At 44.3% G+C, this 18,417-nt stretch overlaps 1 protein-coding gene across 2 annotated transcripts in view; it reads right to left on the reverse strand.

Annotated features, from left to right (window-relative positions):
• meltf (melanotransferrin) overlaps positions 1-18,417 on the reverse strand; it is a 64,991-nt gene that overhangs the window by 10,792 nt on the left and 35,782 nt on the right. For both annotated transcript variants that reach the window (XM_089001173.1, XM_089001172.1), the window contains exon 8: positions 14,386-14,548. In XM_089001173.1, coding sequence (XP_088857299.1) covers positions 14,386-14,548 — 163 coding nt within the window. The remainder of the gene's footprint in view (positions 1-14,385; positions 14,549-18,417) is intronic.

Below are 18,417 nucleotides of genomic sequence, written 5' to 3' on the forward strand. Positions count from 1 at the left end.
TTTTTCTGTTCAGATCATTTTGATGTTTTACATTTTGTTCCTGCTGACCTTTATTTTAATGCAATTTGTCAAACAAACTCCTGCTCCCTCCTGCTCCCTCCTGCCTGCTTTTGGCCATCACCACCTCGCAAACCGTGACATATATGAGTGACGTGCAGTCAGGGGAGGCAGGTGAGGCCATGCCTCACCTGTCATCATGAAAATATCAAATGAAAAAAATAAATTAAACAATTATATTTATTTAGTGATGTGTACTTTAAAGTTCCTTTCCCTTTAACTTCACCATTTTTCGATTTTTTTTCAAAATCGCTGAATTTTCACATTTACTGTTCAAATACTAAGTAGAGACGAGTGGTGAGGCAGCAGCTGGCTGAGCCTCACCATGGATTGCGCAATGACTATGCTAACTGTGCTGGCTTGCGCTGCAGTGAGACTGCATTGATGTCCATCTGCATATCGCTATTAAAGTGTTCAAACACTTTTAGTATATGAACTCAATTTCTCCAGTTTAGCTGGTGTATATAATGTATACTCATTGTACATTATAAAAACTGTACTACAGTGTTTATTTTGTTTTATTTTTATCGAAACTGTGTGCATAGGTGAGGTACACAGTTCTCTTGCCTCATGACAGGGGGCGCTGGTGATTCTAGAGAATCTTCTTGCGACTCCTCGGCTGCAGGAGATTTAGTGAGAGCAAGCTACAGTAAACAGTTAGCAAGTTAAGTGCAACTATCCAGTCATTTTTTCGTGTTGCTTGGCCTTATTTTCAGAATGGAAGATTACATATCTAAATTGAAAGAAATTTCTAAACTGGACTCTCAATCGAAGCAGGAGATAACAATTAAAGGAAGATCGATGAAAAGTTTTCTTCAGCCGTCATCTGCACTTCTTTGAAGGTGTCGGACGTTTCGCTTCTTATCCAAGAAACTTCGTCAGCAAACTAAAGTCTTACTGGTAGTTTAGGCCCGAAATATATCCCGACTATCCAGACATGGCGTTGCCGGACTCTGCTATGATAGGTCCCTACTCTCTGGTTGGGGGGAGCAGAGGACTATTCCCTGCAGCTGCTCCACTGATAGTTCCTGTCGTTCTAACTAAGGACTGGCCTGATTGCCCCATTTCGACCGGTATCACCTCATCAGTATTACTAATTCTATGTTGCTTAAGCAGGCTATTGTATGAACGATCCAAATTGAACCTCACCCCACCAAACCGGTTTAATGAAGGATTTAGTTGTTTTATGAAAATTGCTTCTTTTACTCCCCTTCCAAACCATCTATGTTCTTTCGCTAAGATTTTAACCTCATTGTTGTCAAATGAGTTGTTGCTAGCTTTTAGGTCCATATGTACTGCCGATTGAGGCCCACGAGTATTATCCCTGCAATGTTGATAGTCTTTTTTTGAGAATTTGTTTAGTCTCCCCAATGTACTGCCCCAATGTAAAGCAGTCTGCCCATGTCTACTTTAGAGTGTCTCGTTGTTGAGAATGCGATGAGAAGAAGGTGAAGGACATGAAAAAGTACAAAGTGCGGATGTGACAGCCGTGATGTAAAAGTTTTCAAATAGCTCAATAAATACGTCTGTGTAAACTCTCAGTCGTACAGGAGTGTTCAATCGATGAAAAAATTTCTTCAGCCGTCATCTGTACTTCTTTGAAGGTGTCGGACGTTTCGCTTCTTATCCAAAATGATTCCTCAGCGAACTAAAGTCTTTTGCTGGTAGTTTAGGCCTTATATATATATCCCTACTGTCCAGACGTGGCAGTGCCGTACCCTATTATGATTTGTCCCTGCTCCCAGGCTGGGGCTAGCAGAGGACTACTCCTTACGGCTCCACTGATTATTCATATTGTCCTGACTGATTACTTCTATTGTCCTGCCTGAGTATGAGGTCTACGACTGGCCTGATTGCCCCATTTGCCCTGGTGTCACCTCATCAGCATAACTAAGCCTATGTTGCCTAAGCAGACTCTTGTACAAACGATCCAAATTGAACCTCACCCCATCATGGTGGTTTAGTGTAGGGTTTTGCTGTTTTATGAAAATAGCTTCTTTTACTCTCCTTTCAACCCATCTATTTTCTTTCGCTAAGATTTTAACCTCATTGATGTCAAATGAGTGGTTGCTAGCTTTTAGGTGCATATGTAATAAGTATTGGTCAGTGTGCGTACCCTTCCTAAAGACTTCTGATTTTAGCGCTCTGTCCTCTTTTATAATTACTTTACAACCCAAAAAGGCTAGTTGGTTCTCTTTAATGTCCTCACGAGTAAATTTAATGTTGATGTCTACTGAGTTGAGGTGATCTGTGAAGGATTGAATTTCTTGTTTTTTAATTATGACAAAAGTATCGTCCACATATCTAAACCAGTGTCTAGGTTTTGTCCCTGGGAAGGATGTGAGGGCTTATTTCTCTATCTCTTCCATGTACAGATTAGCCCAGGGGTGGGCAAACTTTTTGACTCGCGGGCCGCAATAGGTTTTAAAATTTGACAGAGGGGCCGGGCCAGGAGCATTTGGAGGCAGTGTATGGGGCAGAAATACTAAACCTAAAGCATTAAAGGACAACCAACTCCTTCGGATGTCGTTCTGTCCATAATTTGTAAAATCACTTCAAATGACTTCGACTGAGCGTATTTTACAAAGATTCCACAGCATATAGTGCAAGTTTACGTTTTAAGACTCGTGCTGAATCTTCATGAAGTCTTGTTTTCGAGTTGATGACGATGCCGATGTGACGTCACGTTTGGACCGCCCCTGACCGAGAAAGCGATACACAATGCATTTTGCGGTAGTTTGTTTGGTCTTAAAACTTTGTGTTGATCCGTGTTGATGGCGAAATTAGAAGGAAAACACATAAATAACGGGATGGTGAATCGTTGTGTTGCACCAAAACAACTATTTGATATTCGCTGACACAAATTCCTAGCTGATAATTCAACTCATTTCCAACGGAGCTTGGGCACCATCTTCTGCATTTTCTGGGTGCTACATTGCTGTCATTGACGGCTCGAATTGAAATGGGAGGACTCCTTTAATCAATTGCAAACATTTATGCTTTCCTCTTCAGGACTATTTGAATCATATTCATAGGATGAGTAACAAGAAAGCATCTTCTCCGAATCTGAAGCCATTGTTTTGATTCTGGAGCAAGGCAAGACGTCTTGGCGTGACGTCACGAACAAGGGGGTGGGACCTTCTGAAACTGGCCATTACCGTAATCATTTTGAAGTCATTTTTATTGGTGTCTTTCATTTGACTAAAAATATCAGCCTGCATGTTTTGGGTGTTTGAGATGCTATAAAACGTTTTTCTGATGTCAGTAGGAAACAAACAAAATGGTGCCGGTTGTCCTTTAAATGTAGTGTGTACAAACCTCATAGCACAGTAAGAACACTAGAACCCAATTTATTAACTGTCTTTCAAATGTGAAAAATATCCCTGATCAGTTAATAAATTATGCTCAAGGAATATGCAAGATATGGCGTTTACATACTATTTCGCAGATACTGGGAGGAGGAAATGGAAATAGATTAAAATAACATATGCACTGTGATTTATCAAGATTGCGTCTGTTTTTAATAAGTTTCAATCGAAGGTGCAAAGTTAAAGAAATCAACATTTATTGAAAAAATGGAATCACTTTCAAAATTCAAAGCATATTATTCCACAACGAAATTTTCAAGACCAATAACACCTACTTGTGTTAAATTCCGCAAAATCATGGATGGATTGTCTTGACCGCGCGCTCTACTAACTCCAAGGATGCCCTAGACTTCACGCGCAAACAGCACACGTGTACCGTCGCCAAGCACACAGACATTGGCTACCTGCATTTGAAATTTGCATACTCGGCACGGCAGCCAATGAGAAGCCTGCTTCTTTCTTCCGGACTTTCGCAAGCGTTATAAAGTCTGCATTTGCATATCATTTTCCAAAGTAGATGTACAGAAGCCTCAGCCCAGAAGACAGATTCAAAAGAAGCTAACAACATATGTGATGCTACAAAACGTAAATTTACATTAAACATTGACTGTAGAGCAGAGGTCGGGAACCTATGGCTCGCGAGCCATATATGGCTCTTTTGATGATTGCATATGGCTCGCCGATAAATATTACATATTATAATACATATTGTCGTTTTTTTCGTCATTCATATCCCGTTTGGGCTGCAGTTGACGGAAAGCGCAATTTTGATTGGATGACACTGACCTAGAATGGCCGAAAGCGCCATGTTGATTGTATGATAGTGGCCGTCATGTTGAAATAGGTAAACGCCCCTTTAAATGAGCCCAACTTGTGCACTTCAGCGCGAATGCACCGGAGCATTAGAGGAGAGAAAATGTTCTGATTCTAATTTGCAATGAAACAATACCATCGATGAAACAGTCGAATGTCAGTGACATTTTAACAAAACCCATGTTAACGTTAGCATCGACATACTTCTTCGAGAAGTAGATTGCAGATAGCAAGCGTGGAAGCTTATGAGCCGTGTGCAGGCTAGCTCGCAGTAACTTCGCCTCTGGACCGGCAAATTGAATTTCATTCCGATCGTTTTCCTGGATTTTTACCAAACACAAGGAACGGAAAACCATCCATGTTAACGGTGAGTACTATTACAAATTTATTTTAAATAATACATTCTGATATTTTGTTTAAAAGTGGCCGCGCGTGCACGTGTGTGTGCGCGCGCGCACGCGAGCGTTTGTATGTGCGCGCGCGCGTGCGTGTGGCTCTCGCTGAAAAACATTTCTAAATACAGTAAAGTCTCGTTATATCGATATCGGATATATCGATAGTCCCGGTTATATCGATACTATTTCTATGCACGCACGGAGAAAATTACATGCAAACAGGGTCGGATATATCGATAGTCCCGGTTATATCGATATTTTTTCGGACTCCCTTGCATATCGATATAACGAGACTTTACTGTATTTTACTTTTATGGCTCTCTTAGTCAAAAAGGGTCCCGACCCCTGCTGTAGAGTGTATGTGAGACTTATGAAAGGGACTTAGTGGTTTGTAGCAGGCCATGCAAACGTTACATTGAGCACCATCATTACAAATGACGACTGCAGCAAAATTTACAGCCATGGACTTACACCGTAAATTAAGCAAGGTATCGTTTGTGATAGGTACATCTGTAATTAAAAAAAAAAACTTTATACTGACAATGTTATTTTTTTAATATGATTAGTCGTCTTGTTGTGTTTCCAGTTGTGAAAAATGGGGCAGGCAGGTTTTCAGAGTTATCCGCTCTGTTGTCCGCTAACTTTTTGTCATAAGTTTCAGACACTGTTTTTACTATAATTTGGACAAGTTCGGCGGGCCGGGTTAAAAAGCCTAACGGGCAGTAGTTTTCCCATGTCTGGATTAGCCACTATGAGTGAAACTGGTGAGCCATAGCACAACCATGAATTTTGTAAATTTTGTAAACCATTGTTTGTAAAAAAAAAAATCCTAAATTGAAAATACGTAGTATTAAAGCAGATTTTCAATAATTGGCAGATGTGGTCCGGTTTAAGTTTGGTTCTTTCATGCAGAGAAACGTCCGCCAGCAGTCTCGGCCTCACCACTGAGACTGCTGCTGTTGTTGTGACAGATGTAAAGAGAGAAGTCACACCGTGCCAATGTTTCCGCAGGTTCCAATATGAGGTCTCTGATCCTCTCTACAAACCCTGTGGTGTTCTCTATGTGATATTCTGTGTTACCAACCAACGGAGCTAAGATAGTTTTTAAATATTTGGCTTCATTGTATGTAGAGGAGTCAATGCTACGAACACTGGGTCAGAGGGGAATTAATGGAAGACAAACACCGCACTGCATAGCTCACAGACGGTGAGGGATGGATGTAAATCTCCTGGACAGCTTCTCAGCTTTTTGGCCCAGTAGGATCTCATTGAAACTATTCCGGCGGCGACAAAGTTTCTCCAACTCGTGCTCACTGTTCCAGCTACGACAGCATCAGTGAAGTGGTCATTCTCAGCACTGAAAAGACTGAAAACATAGTCGGAACAGGACTAGCGAGCCATTTGGAGACATCTTTCTTCACTGGCAGTGATCTCCATTGAGACAGAGACTTTGAAAACTGAAGAAAGAAAAGGAAGGCCTCTACAAAGAAGTTATCAATGCCATTCTTCAGAAAGAGCGGCACATCGACTTCATTTATGAGTAAAGGTAACACGATAACGTTTTTTTTAATTCTTTTTTCTATGTCACAGTTTGTATATATAAAGAATGTTGACATGACATTCTAACATGTTAACTGTTGGCAATCAAATGGTGAATAAACTACTCTGTAGAGTTCATGGTTGTAAATCTGGCTGTGATGACGTCAGTGGCTCACCAGCCATGAACCTCACCGCACGTCACTGTATAATAATAATAATAATAATAATAATAATAATAATAATAATAATAATAATAATAATAATATTTAATTTCAAGCACCTTTCAAAACACCCAAGGTCACTTTACAATAAAAACACACATAACGATAAAACCATAGGTAAAATGATAAATAATAAAATAGCAGATTGAACTAGACATTGAAAGCAATTTTAAACAGATGGGTTTTGAGGTGGGACTTGAAAATAGGGACGGAGTCAGTATTACGGATGTTGGGTGGAAGTGAATTCCAGAGTTTGGGAGGCGAGTGGCTGAAAGCTCTGCATCCCATCGTGGTGAGACGAGCAGAGGGCACATAGTGTTGAAGGGAGGATGAGGATCTGAGGGACCGAGAGGGAACGGAGATTTGAAGCAGGTCAGAAAGATAGGGAGGGGCAAGGTTATGGATGGCTTTGAATGTAAACAGAAGTATTTTGAATTCGATTTGATGTTTAACAGGGAGCCAGTGGAGCTGGAGGACAGGGGTGATGTGGTGAAAGGAGGGGGTTCTAGTGATGATCCGGGCTGAAGAATTTTGGACGAGTTGGAGTTTATGGAGAAATTTCTGATTGACACCGAAGAGAAGTGAGTTACAATAATCGATGCGGGAGGTGACGAGACTGTGGATAAGGATAGCAGCAGAGTGAGGGGTGAGCAAGGGACGGAGACGGTTAATATTACGGAACTGGAAATAAGCAGAGCAAGTTGTGTTATTTATATGGGAGTGAAAAGATAGTGAGCTATTGAGGATGACACCCAGACTCTTGACCTGAAGGGAGGGGGACACGGTTGAACTGCCAATGGTGTTTTGTGTAGGGTGGATTTGGTACCGACAAGGAGAAGTTCAGTTTTTTCACCGTTAATCTTGAGAAAGTTATGGCCAGGATTTAATTTCTGAGAGGCAAAGTGAGGCAAAGTGAGAGGGATGAAGGTGGAAGAAATACATCGGGTTTGCTGGAGAGGTAGAGTTGGGAGTCATCTGCGAAGCAGTGAAAGGGAATGCCAAACTTACGGAAAATATTGCCAAGAGGAAGTAGGTAGATAATAAAGAGAAGGGGCCCCAGGACAGACCCTTGAGGCACACCAGAGGACATAGGAGAGGACCGTGAGGTGAACGAGTTGATTTGGATACATTGTGAGCGATCAGAGAGATAGGAGTGAAACCAGCGAAGTGGGGTGTGCGTAATGCCTGTGGGAAATCAAAAGCTGCGGTCAGGTCGAGAAGGATGAGATGGAGATTGAACCGGCATCGGCTGCCATGAAAAGATCAGTTGTGATTTTTATCAGTACTGTGGAGGGGGCGGAAACCAGACTGGAATTGTTCGTAAAGGTTATTGTGAGTGAGGTGAGAGTGAAGCTGGGACGCGACTGTATTTTCAAGGATTTTGGCAATGAATGGAAGGTGGGAAATTGGATGTAAGGAAAATTGGGTGTTTTCAGGATTGGAGTAACAGCTGCGGTTTTGAGTGGGATAGGAACAATTCCAGTTGATAATGAGGAGTGAATAATGGTTGAAATAATTAGGAGACGAGAGGGTAAGCAGGACTTGATAAGAATAGTAGAGAGGGGGTCGAGTTGACAGGAGGAATTCTTGGATTTGGTGATAATGTCTGAAATTATAGAGGGATGGGGGAGTTCAAAAGTGGAAAGTAGTTGGGAATGAGTAGAAAGGCCGGGAGAGCGGGGGGTGGGGGGGACCCGAGGTGCTGATGGATTTTGTTGATCTTTTCGCTAAAAAACAGAAACAGAGCATTGCAGGTATCAGAGGAATACAAGTGTGAGGGGAGAGAGATAGGACGTTGTATGATTTTGTGATAGAGAGGAGATGGAGAGGAGGACCCGTGTGTTTCCAGGATTAGAGTCAATGAGTCCAGAGTAATATTGCGATTTTGCGCGTGATATTGAGTCCTTGTAATGGGTGAGGTGAGCTGTGTACATGTCCATGCCCATATGCAGGTAACATCCGAGTTACGATCGGATCCATTCCGAGAAAACGGTCGTTAGTCAACCGCTCGTGAATTGAAATGCATTAAAAAAGGCTGACACGAGATTTATACAACAGGATAGTATGTGATGTCAATCTGTACTTTTTAAGCAACGTTTTCTATTGAATCCTATTACATACCAAAATGTTGACAGTTCATTTATAAATCTTGTAATTTTTAGTCTCATTTTGATCATTTTATATTTCGTATTATTGATCTTTATTGCGGTGTTGGCGCAAACACTTTTTGCTGACCCAAATACGCACGGCTTCCCACGCATGCGAGCTGTCATTCATTGGGGCTATGTGTTTCTCAAAGAGGCGGCGGCAGTGACCGCGGCGTTGCGGCGATCCCACCCGCTCGAGCGCTGACACCCACCAACGCCTCGGTAGACACCCCCACTCCCTCGATTGCTGTGTGAGTGAGATGCTGTCATGCTGGTGAGAAATGTCATACGGGTTTGTTCAGAAACAGTTATTTTGTATCGTCATTTTGTGCAATGCTGCTCCGACAAATAAACATCCTACTTCAATATTGTCACGTTCAGATTGGCACTCGGGGTGAGGCCACGCCTCCCCGCTTCCAATGCTGTCAATTCCTTCATCAGGATGCTAAAACAGGATGCTGTCAACTTGTATTTGTATTCCCCTGGACTTTCTATATCTTCGGTGCTCGGTCCGAATACATACATTTTTTTTAAATCCTCGTCTCACCCCCCATGGGTGGTGTTTGTCCCCCTTTTTAGCTCAGGTCCTCTACCAGAGGCCAGGAAGCTGGAGGGTTCTGCGCAGTATCCGTGCTGTTCCCAGCACTGCGCTTTTCTGGACCGTGATATCCGATGTTGTTCCCGGGATCTGTTGCAACCACTCGTCGGGTTTGGGGGTCACCGCCCCGAGTGCTCCGACCACCACAGGCACGACTGTCACCTTTACCTTCCAGGCTCTCTCTCCATCTCGTCTCTGAGCCCTTGGTATTTCTCGATTTTCTCATGGTCCTTCTTTCTGATATTTCCATCACTCGGGTCCGCTACATCCACGACAACGGCTTTCCTTTGCCCTTTATGTATGAGAACGATATCTGGTTGGTTGCCCATTACCATCTTGTCAGTCTGTATCTGGAAGTCCCACAGGATCTTTGCTCGGTCATTCTACCTACCTTGGGAGGTGTTTCCCATTTTGACCTTGGGGTTTCCAGTCCATACTCCGCGCAGATGTTTCGGTAGACTATCCCAGCCACCTGGTTATGGCACTCCCTGGAGGCTTTCCCTGCCAGCATCTTACACCCTGCAGTTATGTGATGGATTTTCTCAGGTGCTTCCTTGCACAACCTACACCTTGAGTCTTGCCTGGTGTGGTATATCCGTGCCTCTATGGTTCTGGTGTTCAGGGCCTGCCCTTGAGCAGCCAGGATGAGTGTCTCTGTGCTGTCCTTTAGGCCAGCCCTCTCGAGCCACTGGTAGGACTTCGTGACACCAGCCACTTCAGTTATGGTTCGGTGGTACATCCCGTGTAGGGGCTTTTCCTCTCATGATTGTCCCTCTTCCAGCACCTCATCCTCTGTTCCCCATTGTCTGAGACATTTTCTGAGTACATCATCCGTTGGAGCTTTCTCTGTGATGTATTCTGCTTGGATGTTTCATCCTGGACAGTGGCTCTCACACTCACCAGTCCCCGGCCTCCTTCCTTCCTCACGATGCTGGACTTGGAATGGAACCCTCCATGCATGGTGAGGAGTTTTCGGGTCTTAACATCAGTGGTCTTCATCTCTTCCTTTTGCCACCTTATTATTCCTGCAGGGTATCTGATCACTGGCAGGGCATAGCTGTTTATTTCCCTGGTCTTGTTCTTGCCATTGAGCTGGCTTCTTAGGACTTGCCTCACCCGCTGGAGGTATTTGGTTGTAGCCGCTTTCCTTGTTGCTAGTTCAAGGTTGCCATTGGCCTGGAGTATACCAAGGTACTTGTAGCTGTTTTCAATGTCTGCTATTGTTCCTTCAGGGAGTGAGACCCCTTCAGTGTGGACTACCTTGCCACTCTTAGTCACCATCCGACTACATTTCTCCAGCCCGAATGACATCCCGATGTCACTGCTGTAGATTGTAGTTGTGTGGATCAAGGAGTCCATTCGCTCTTAGCATACAGCTTTATGTCATCCATGTCGAGGAGGTGACTGATTGTAGCTCCATTTCTGTGGCGGTATCCATAGCCTTTCTTGGCAATTATTTGGCTGAGGGGGTTCAGTCCTATGCAGAATAGCACTGGGTAGAGTGCATCACCTTGGTATATGCCACATTTGATGGACACTTGCGTTAGTGGCTTGCCATTGGCTTCAAGTGTGGTTTTCCACATCCTCATCAAGTTTGCAACGAAGTCTCTAGGGTCCTGTTGACCTTATACAACTCCAGCATTCAGTGATCCGTGTGTGTGGCATCGAGTCATATGCTTTCTTGTAATTAATCCAGGCTTTGCACAGGTTTGTATGTCGGGACCTGCAGTCTTGTGCGACTGTTCTATCAACCGGCAGCTGATGTTTGGCACCTCTCGTATCTCTACCAATGCCTTTCTGTGCTTTGCTCATGTATTGATCCATGTGTCCGCTTATCTTACCCGAAATGGTGACTGACATGAGCTTGGGTATTTGCCTTTTATTCACACCTCTCCGGGTCCAAGCCGCTTTGATCTTAGCCTCCAACCGTCTTTTCTCTTTGCTCTTGTAGCCAAGCATCTCTAGGATCACTGATGCTGGAGCGTATATCAGCTCATTGGTTTCCGTGATAGTTCCGGACGGGATCACTCTCAGTGCTGCATTCAGTTTACATGAGACTTTCAGGTGGTACTTCACATAGCCGTTGTAATTGGTTTATTGGTTGCCCAGTTTTCATTCTTGCCATGATCTTATCTCTCAGGTCAGTTGCTGCTTCGCTCAGCATTTCGTTCATTGGGGCTGTCTTCCCAATCTCATCATTCGTTGGGGCTTGCCTCCCACTCTCTGGTGTAACCTTTTCCTCTGATGTGGCAGCCTCGGGCCCTTCACCACGGAATTTGTGTTGTTCCTCATCAATCTCAAGTTGTGGCAGCAATTGCCGTTTGTTGATATTGGAACACTGAGCTAGAGTTGTTTCGTGGTCAACCGTGACTGTGGGTTTCGAGGTAACCATTCAGCCCTCATTCTCCGCATGTAGCATTCCAATAGAGCCATGTTATCGCATCTCGACCATCTCCACTTTTTTCTCTTTCTCCATTCTCCCATTTTTCATGAAGGTGCTCTGCCCCAGCACCTGACGCACACCTTGTTTGGCCGGGCGACGTCTGAGCCGGCATCTCATTCGATACATTGTCTCTCATCATTGTATGAGGTAGGCATTAGCGTGAAGGGTCTTGCCCAAGGACCCACAGTAGACCCTCGTCTTCCGTATGCCCAACCAATGACTTATCAACTGAGCTATCCAGCCATCATGTGTATGCCATATATATATGTGTGTGTGTGTGTGTGTGTGTGTGTGTGTGTGTGTGTGTGTGTGTGTGTGTGTGTGTGTGTGTGCGCGTGTGTGTGTGCGCGTGTGTGTGTGTGTGTGTGTGTGTGTGTGTGTGTGTGTGTGTGTGTGTGTGTGTGTGTGTGTGTGTGTGTGTGTGGCTCGTCCCCGATTTCCTTCCTTACGGCTTGTGTACAGTCTCAGGGTGATGGACTTGGGATAGAACCCTCCATGCATGGTGAGGAGTTTTCAGGTCTTAACATACGTGGTCTGAATCTCTTCCTTTGGCCACTTTACTATTCCTGCGGGATATCTGATCACAGGCAGGGCATAGCTCAGACATTGGCAAACTACGGCCCGCGGGCCACATACAGGCTTTTTAACACATTAGGCTTTTTAACCCGGCCCGCCGAACTTGTCCAAATTATAGTAAAAACAGTGTCTGAAACTCATGACAAAAAGTTAGCGGACAACAGGGCAGATAACTCTGAAAACCTGCCTGCCCCATTTTTCACAACTTAAAACACAAGATGACTAATCACATTAAAAAATAACATTGTCAGCACAAAGTTGTTTTTAATTACGGATGTACCTATCACAAATGACACCTTGCTTAATTTACGGTATACATCAGTGGCTGTAGATTTTGCTGCAGTAGTCATTTGTAATGTCCGGGATTACGTTGGCTTGCTACAAACCACCATTTAATAAGTCTCACGTACACTCTACTGTCACGGTTTAATGTAAATTTACGTTTTGTAGCGTCACATATGTTGTTAGCTTCTTTTGAATCTGTCTTCTGGGCTGAGGCTCTGTGCATCTACTTTGGAAAATGATATGCAAATGTACGACTTTACAACGCTTGCGAAAGTCCGGAAGAAAGAAGCAGGCTTCTGGTTGGCTGCCGTGCAGAGTATGCAAATTTCAACTGCAGGTCGCCTATGTCTGTGTGCATGGCGACGGTACACGCGTGCTGTTTGCGCGTGAAGTCGAGGGCGTCCGTGGAGTTAGTAGAGCGCGCGGTCAAGACAATCCATCCATGATTTAGCGGAATTTAACACAAGTAGGTATTATTGATCTTGAATATTTCGTTGTGGAATAATGTTTTGAATGTTGAAAGTGATTCCATTTTATAATAAATGTTGATTTCTTTAACTTTGCACCTTCTATTGAAACTTATTAAAAACATGCAATCTTGATGAATCACAGTGCATATGTTATTTTAATCTATTTCCATTTCCTCCTCCCAGTATCTGCGAAATAGTATGTAAACGCCATATCTTGCATATTCCTTTAGCCAAATTTTATTAACTGATCAGGGATATTTCTCACATTTGAAAGACAGTTAATAAATTGGGTTGTAGTGTTCTTACTGTGCTATGAGGTTTGTACACACTACATTTAAAGGACAACCGGCACCATTTTGTTTGTTTCCTACTGACATCAGAAAAACGTTTTATAGCATCTAAAATACCCAAAACACGCAGGCTGAAATTTTTAGTCAAATGAAAGACACCAATAAAAATGACTTAAAAATGAATCCGGTAATGGCCAGCTTCAGAAGGTCCCACCCCCTTGTTCGTGACGTCACGCCAAGACGTCATGCCTTGCTCCAGAATCAAAACAATGGCTTTAGATTCAGAGAAGATGCTTTCTTGTTACTCATCCAGTTATGAATATGATTCAAATAGTCCTGAAGAGGAAAGCATAAATGTTTGCAATTGATTCAAGGAGTCCTCCCATTTCAATTCGAGCCGTCAATGACAGCAATGTAGCACCCAGAAAATGCAGAAGATGGCGCCCAAGCTCCGTTGGAAATGGGCTGATTTGTCAGCTGGGAATTTGTGTCAGTGAATATCAAATACAGTAAAGTCTCGTTATATCGATATTCAAGGGAGTCCGAAAAAATATCGATCGACCCTGTTTGCATGTAATTTTCTCAGTGCGTGCATAGAAATAGTATTGATATAACCGGGACTATCGATATATCCGATATCGATATAACGAGACTTTACTCTAGTTGTCTTGGTGCAACACACAACGATTCACCATCCCGTTATTTATGTGTTTTCCTTCTAATTTCGCCATCAACACGGATCAACACGAAGTTTTAAGACCAAACAAACTACCGCAAAATGCATTGTGTATCGCTTTCTCGGTCAGGGGCGGTCCAAACGTGATGTCACATGGGCATCGTCATCAACTCGAAAACAAGACTTCATGAAGATTCAGCGCGAGTCTTAAAACGTAAACTTGCACTATATGCTGTGGAATATTTGTAAAATACGCTCAGTCGAAGTCATTTGAAGTGATTTTACAAATTATGGACACAACGACATCCGGAGGCGTCGGTTGTCCTTTAATGCTTTAGGTTTAGTATTTCCGGCCCATACACTGCCTCCAAATGCTCCTGGCCCTCTGTAAAATTTTAGAACCCATTGCGGCCTGCGAGTCAAAAAGTTTGCCCACACCTGGCATAGCTGTTTATATATATATATATATATATATATATATATACAGTATGTAAAATCAATAGGTACCTGGAAGTTTGCAGTCCATGGCACTCATGGCATTATGATAGAGCTGACCCATCCATTTCTTAGGGTCGTTATACTTGGAGTTCTGAAACATGGTAGAGGACTCTGAAAAGAGCACTGTTCCTTCACCATAAGGCTTGGAGGCAAACATGTTGAATCCAGATTCCTGCAGATGGAAAGACCAAATGAAGATTATTGTATCAGTGTAAACGCATGTATTGTATTGCATAGTATGACAAATTACCATGCTTCAGCAATAAACATGAAAGCAAAGTGGGCCGCGAAGGTGTTGAGATCTTCAGCGCTTTCGTGATGCATTTGGGAGAATAAAGAGTCGAGAAGGTCCTCTTGTTTAGATCGTACAAGTAGGATATTTATTTGCCGGAGCACATTGCCGGAGCCGCTGCGCTCATCGTCGTACGAGAGAAGTCACTCACACATAGACATACACTGGCTTTTATTGCTGTCAAATCACGTTAAGTCGCGTAGTGGCTGGGTTGCCAGATCCGCAATATTACACCATTACACAAAATGAGGATACAATATAATTTTCTTAACACCCCCACTTATACTCAGTTTGCTGTAATGTAAACCAAGATAAATAGAACAATGTGAACTCTGTCATCTCTGTCATTTCAACCTCCAAAAACAATGGGTATAAAAACAATTGTTTTTGTGTATTGGTAGTCATCAATAATGAAATCACCGTCCCATATAATTTTGATCACCTTGTCACTTCTTGACTCTTTGGCATACATACAATAATCGGCTCGGTTTTGTTTGTACTCATTATCAGTTAAATCAGGGGTGTCAAAGTCATTTTTTGCCGTGGGCCACATTGTAGTTATGGTTTCCTCTCGAGGGCCGTTATGAATTTGGGGAACCCATTAGAATGTTTAAATCCCTTCAAATATTACATATAGAGCACACAGCAAATTAATGAATAACTCGTTTTCAAATCTGAAGTCAAGAATAATGACTTTTATTGTGGTTGACATCCAAAAATATGAAATTTTGGCTCAGATTTTAGCAATCATCATAGAATTTAACAAGTTTGATTTGCTTTTGCGGGCCATAAAAATGATGTGGCGGGGCGGATTTGGCCAGCGGGCCTTGACTTTGACACCTGTGAGTTAAATAATCATGTAAAACCTTGTTCCCGATTCGGCCAGATTGTTTGAAACCTTAAAGTGATTTTTCTAGTTTGTAAACTAGACCATCATCCTTTTCTCCATTGTCCAGAGCTGCTTTTTGAAGCACCACTCTTATACCTGTTTGATTGGCTGTTGGTGAAAACGTCTCTCCATAGTCTATGTTTTTCACCTGGCTCTTGCCCTTTGCTACAAATCGTGCTTTATATTTGTCTCTGACATCTGCATCACGTTTGATAGGATATACTGTGATGTCACAAGAGGCTGTGTCCTGGAGGGCAAATACATCCTCCTAAGATGGCTCCACCCAGAGAGAGTCTTGGCCCCATCTGGTGGAAGGCAGCAATTCAAACCACACACACCTGCGACTGATCACGGCTTGATTGGCAAGCAAGGCTCTTAAGGCAGAGAGCCTCTGAGTGTGGAGGCCGGGGAAGACAAGCTCGATTGCTGTGCTCTGTGGAGAAACTGATTGCTGCATGAAACTCATCGCCAGTTGCGACCATACGACAGACACTGGATTTGGACTCTTGCTAAAGCTGGCTAGGCTACCTGAGAAGGACATCAAGAGGGGTGAGGCCTAGAACCACATGGAAAAGAACTCTGTCTTCAGTTTCACCTCAGAAGGGACTTTATCTTGATTTAAGAATTGGAAGAGCCTCTATTCAAACCTTTGTTGCTTGTGAATTCCCCCTGAAACCCTTTATTAAAACCTTTGTTTGTATTCAAACCTGTCGCCCATTGCGCTCCTTGTCCTGTCCCGCTGAGAGCTAGCCTCTCATATATCACATATGGTGGAGGATGCGGGCACTGGACAAGCGTTAATAAGTGCATGGACATAGATGGTTTGTGTTATGTTTTTTCTAAATTGAAAATATCCTCAATTACAAAAATGGAAGACATTTTGAAAACCCTGCTTGCAAGTCAGGAAGCCCAATATCAGGCCAATTTGGCTCTCCTAGAGGAGCAAAAGAGAGCAAATGAACTGAAGGCAGAGGAATTGCTCTTGCAAAAACAAATGGCTGCCAAGAACATTCCCCGGGTGAAGGCGGGTGATTTTTTAGCCAAGATGGGGGCGACGGATGATATTGAGGTGTACCTGCATACATTTGAAGCAACAGCCACTCGAGAAAGGTGGCCAAAGCAGCAGTGGGTGGGATTGCTTGCACCCTTCCTGACAGGGGAATCACTGAATGCTGTCCTGGACTTGACCGCAGACAGAGCAGAAGACTATGATTATCTAAAAGCTGAAATTCTCAGCAGACATGGGCTCACCAAATTCGGAATGGCACAACGCTTCCACACCTGGACGTTCCAGCCAGACCAACCTCCACGGGCACAGATGCACGAATTGGCCCGCATCGCCCGGAAGTGGCTGGAACCGGAAAGGAGCACGGCAGCTGAGGTGGTCGAGGCCATTGTCGTGGATCGCTACTTACGAGCCCTGCCCTATGAGGCAAAAAAGATCATCAACCAGCAGTTGCTGACTACTGCCTGTCAAAAAGTGGCAGCAGTGGAACAGTACCAGGCCACAACGGAGATGCTGCGAACAACCAGGAAGGAAACTGGCAACACATTTCCACCCAGGACTGGAATGGCCCGCACGAAGGCGCCCAAGCTCCCCAACACAGCCAAGATAGCTCCAGGCGGCACCAGAAGCCCACCCAGGCAGTGGCAGATACCCAGGGGCACTGGGCCCAGACGATGCTACAGATGCGGAGAGACGGGACACATCTCGCGGCAGTGTGGAAAACCTACGGAAAAGTCCATGCCGACCGCTGACTCTTCCAGTGCCCACCCTGCTCACTATGCCTCCCTCCTGGGGGGTAGTGACAGCTCACTAACAAGACCCCCCACCTGTCCAGTGACAGTGAATCAACAGGATGTTGAAGCCCTGCTGGACTCCGGAAGCCTGGTCACCTTGGTGCGGCAAATGCTGGTGGTTCCAACCAGGTTGTCTCCAGAGAAAACCCTTCCAGTCTCCTGTGTCCACGGAGACACCAGAGAGTACCACACCACCGAATTCACCATGACCACAAACAAGGGAATCATCCGCATAGTAGCTGGCGTGGTTGACTCTCTCCCTGTCCCCCTCCTGATTGGACGCGACTGCCCTGCCTTTCACCCACTGTGGAGAGAAACACAGGAAAGACTGGTGCGACTACCTCGGAAGGGGGGTAAGATGCGTGTCGTGAATGCTCAAGCCTACCCCCCTGATTCACTCTCCCCAGCCTGTGCTCTCCTAGGAACAGCAAATTCACCATCGGAGACGGAGTCTGGCCCAGAGACAGCCGAGGAGACTCCAGTCTCAGAAAATCTCCCGGCTTCCAGTGGTGATGACAACCCAGGGACCCAGAAGCTGCCTCCTCTAACAGGCCGGTATGGTACAGCCCAGTTACAGGATCCTACCCTTGCCAACGCCATGAAAAATGTGCAGGTTTTAGAGGGTGTAGTACTGGGGGAGAGGACGAGTCCCACATACTCTTGGACTTGGCACACACACACCTGCTAGGGGGACACCTAGGGGTGGAAAAGACGAAAGAGATAATCTTACAACGGTTCTTCTGGCCAGGGGTGCACAAGGGTGTAGAGAACTATTGTTGTTCTTGCCCGGAGTGCCAACAGGTGGCGCCAAAGCCCACATACAGAAACCCGCTCATTCCCTTACCCATCATTGAGACCCCTTTTCAGAGGCTTGGGCTGGATATAGTTGGACGTCTACCAAAAAGTGCTAGGGGACCCCAATATATTTTAGTTATGGTTGATTATGCCACTCGGTTTCCAGAGGCTGTTCCCCTCAGAAAGGCTACCACTAGGCAGATTGCAAAGGAACTATTTGCTCTCACCAGCCGGGTGGGAATCCCAAAGGATATACTGACAGACC

This window comes from Hippocampus bargibanti, linkage group LG07 (assembly GCF_051943395.1).
Source record: "Hippocampus bargibanti isolate YZ-2025 linkage group LG07, ASM5194339v1, whole genome shotgun sequence".
NCBI classification, from domain to species: Eukaryota; Metazoa; Chordata; class Actinopteri; order Syngnathiformes; family Syngnathidae; genus Hippocampus; species Hippocampus bargibanti.